General features: G+C 34.2%; 1 protein-coding gene across 1 annotated transcript; it reads right to left on the bottom strand.

Moving 5' to 3' along the window:
* Positions 1–254: 254 nt before the first annotated feature.
* LOC145136057 (F-box protein At3g07870-like) lies at positions 255–1,574 on the bottom strand. The gene has a single exon (XM_079070253.1). It carries the CDS (start codon positions 1,492–1,494, stop codon positions 319–321), a length of 1,176 nt encoding a protein of 391 aa, XP_078926379.1. The 5' UTR covers positions 1,495–1,574; the 3' UTR covers positions 255–318.
* Positions 1,575–2,638: the final 1,064 nt, after the last annotated feature.

Genomic DNA, 2,638 nt, shown 5'->3' with positions numbered 1-2,638 from the left:
GATAAGGGGTGTGGGTGCTAGGTAGGGTGGGTAGGGGCGGATACGTTTCAAAATAAACTTAGTGATTAATACCATCAACAGTTTTAATCTCAATTGTTTTTATATATAACTTCAGTTAATCGTGTTTTGTCATATGTCATGGTTAAAAAATTGAGCATTTTGGTGCTCAGAAATAGCCCATTTATCCATTTGATTAGGAATTTGTAGATATTGTTGTGTGAAATGTGAATCATGACAAGACACTTGGTAATAAATTGAAATAAAAAATCATCAATTTTTTTCTAATCATACGGTAAATGGCAGAAACTTTATTGACATTTACAACACATAAACCCTCTCTGATTCGAACTTCTGGAGCTTAAGAAAACTAGGGCGATAAGCCATTCCGGTGAAGTAACGTTTGAAAATTTTTGTGTCTTCAATTGTTCTCGTTTTAGGAGAATATGCCAACAATTTGTCTTCATAATAGATCATCAAAATTGTTCCATCTTTTAAACCCTCAGTCAGATACACAGGTTCCCACATCACCCAATCCAGATCAGGGCTGATACTTTCCTTGATAATCACCTCTCTATGCCAAGATTCCTTGATCCCATATTCCTTCATCACCCAAATCGTGAATTGAGATTCAAACGTATCAGATTGACATAAACAACCTTTAAGGACTGCCAAACTTTGGAAATGCATCTGACTCTCTTCTATAATTTCAACTGGAGGAGATGGAAACAACTCAAACGTCTCCTTGTCAAAATCAAAAGTGCAAAGCTTTTCGGGGGAATCCTTATCAAGAACAATCCAATGAGCATGGCCATTTAGAAATGGCCCAGACCATCCACTAAGCAAGTAAGGGACATGACCAAGACTTCGCCATTGACCTGTGCCAAGGGTGTAAACCTCGGCTTCTACTATACTCGGCCGAGATGATGAGGTGGGGTCGGGAGGTATATCCCCTTGGAAGATCCGTATCACTTTGTGTTCCTGTGTTAGTGACCCAACCCCAAAACAATAAATAATCATCGCATAACCTTCTCTATAGTATTGCTGCCTAGGGAGGATCATATACTCTCTAGTGATTGGATTGCATATGTAAGTGTTATCACTATTAGGACCATACTGCCATAGGCAGATCAAACCATTGACTGAGCCCACCGGGAGTATTTGAGACTTTTGGAAAATGGGTGCAAGATCAAGGTCAAAGCTCATGACAGGGTCATGGTGTAAATGGTGGTGATCGAGTTCGTCTTTCACCTCCACCCACTTCAAAATGCCCACTTTACGTGGTGCCCTCATTCCATAATCAGGATTATGGTGAAGCATGAGGCTTGCAGGTGATCTCGAGAGGTGAAGATTGGCAAAGTAAGAGTCAGAAATGAGACTCAACCATTTCTTGCATACAAACTTGCAGTGGATGATCGTCTTTACAGGAAGTCTTGAGAGAATATCGATCATGACATGTACAGGTAAGTCTTCCATTGATGGACTGAGAATAGACATAATATTCTAGTAATAAAAGCTTAATTAGACTTTGGTGGTGGATAGCAGCAGAACAAAGAGAATAGCTGAGTTTGGTTTGATTGTGGTTGTGGATATGAATATATTTCGTGGTGCGTATGTGCTTTATAATGGAGGAACTTGGAAAGGTCCTTTGCTTCGAAGATAAGTATAGTTGAATTTGACAAGTATTTGGTCCAATAAGTCGTCATCTCTGACTGGATTCATATTGGAACCTTCTATAACGTTATGTTGATTTAAACTTGCAAATTTGAAGGCCCAAAAAGATAAATAGCGGCCCTTAAAAACAGCGAGTCGGATGCCTGGTGTTTAGTGAGTTTTTTTGTAAGTTCAATAAACGAAAGAAAAGGAAAATATTGAGAGAAAGAAGGGGAAGTGTATGAAAATTGAGTTTGAAAGAAATGAAAGGAAATATTTTAAGTTTTTGTGTTTCTGGTTAGGAGTAAAAAGAAAAATAACACTTAACAATTTTCTTTCCGCTCACTTTCTTCCCAAATCCGCTTAATTTGGGAGGAAAATTTGAAAGAAAAATATTGCTCCAAAATCTTTTCTTTTCTTTCACTTTCTTTTCATTAATGAAATTCGGAAACACAATTTTCCTTCGACATCCCTTACTTTACTTTCATTTCCATCTATATCCCTCATTAAGTAGAACTCGAAAACAAGACGTAAATGTTTTGAGAGTAAAACCAAAATCGTGTAGTTTTCTATACTATTTCGATGTAAAGAAATAGCATAATATTTTTATGTGTCATATTTTATCCTTCATCTTTCATTTTATTCTATAAAATATGAAAAATTAATCCTGACAAATAAATTGTCATTATATATCATAATTATAAAAAAAAATTATGTATTAAATATATATATTTATTTTAAAAAATGTCATTTTAATAAAATAACACCTAATTTATATTAATAATATGAAAATAACTAATTTCGCTATAATTTGACAATAATATATTTTATAAAGTTTTTACACAAAAAATATAAATAAATAAGTAAAAAGCTAACATGTTGAAATATATTGTTTTTGACAATGTATATAAGTTTAAAAAATATATATACTAAGAAATATATTTTTTGGTATAAAAAGTTGGTGCTAAAAGTATTGTAAGATTAGAGA

This window comes from Lactuca virosa, chromosome 9 (assembly GCF_052849685.1).
Source record: "Lactuca virosa cultivar CGN04683 chromosome 9, Lactuca_virosa_CGN04683_v6, whole genome shotgun sequence".
NCBI lineage: Eukaryota > Viridiplantae > Streptophyta > Magnoliopsida > Asterales > Asteraceae > Lactuca > Lactuca virosa.
Note: the sequence above shows the minus strand (reverse complement) of the source record. Positions and strands in the feature narration are given on the sequence as shown.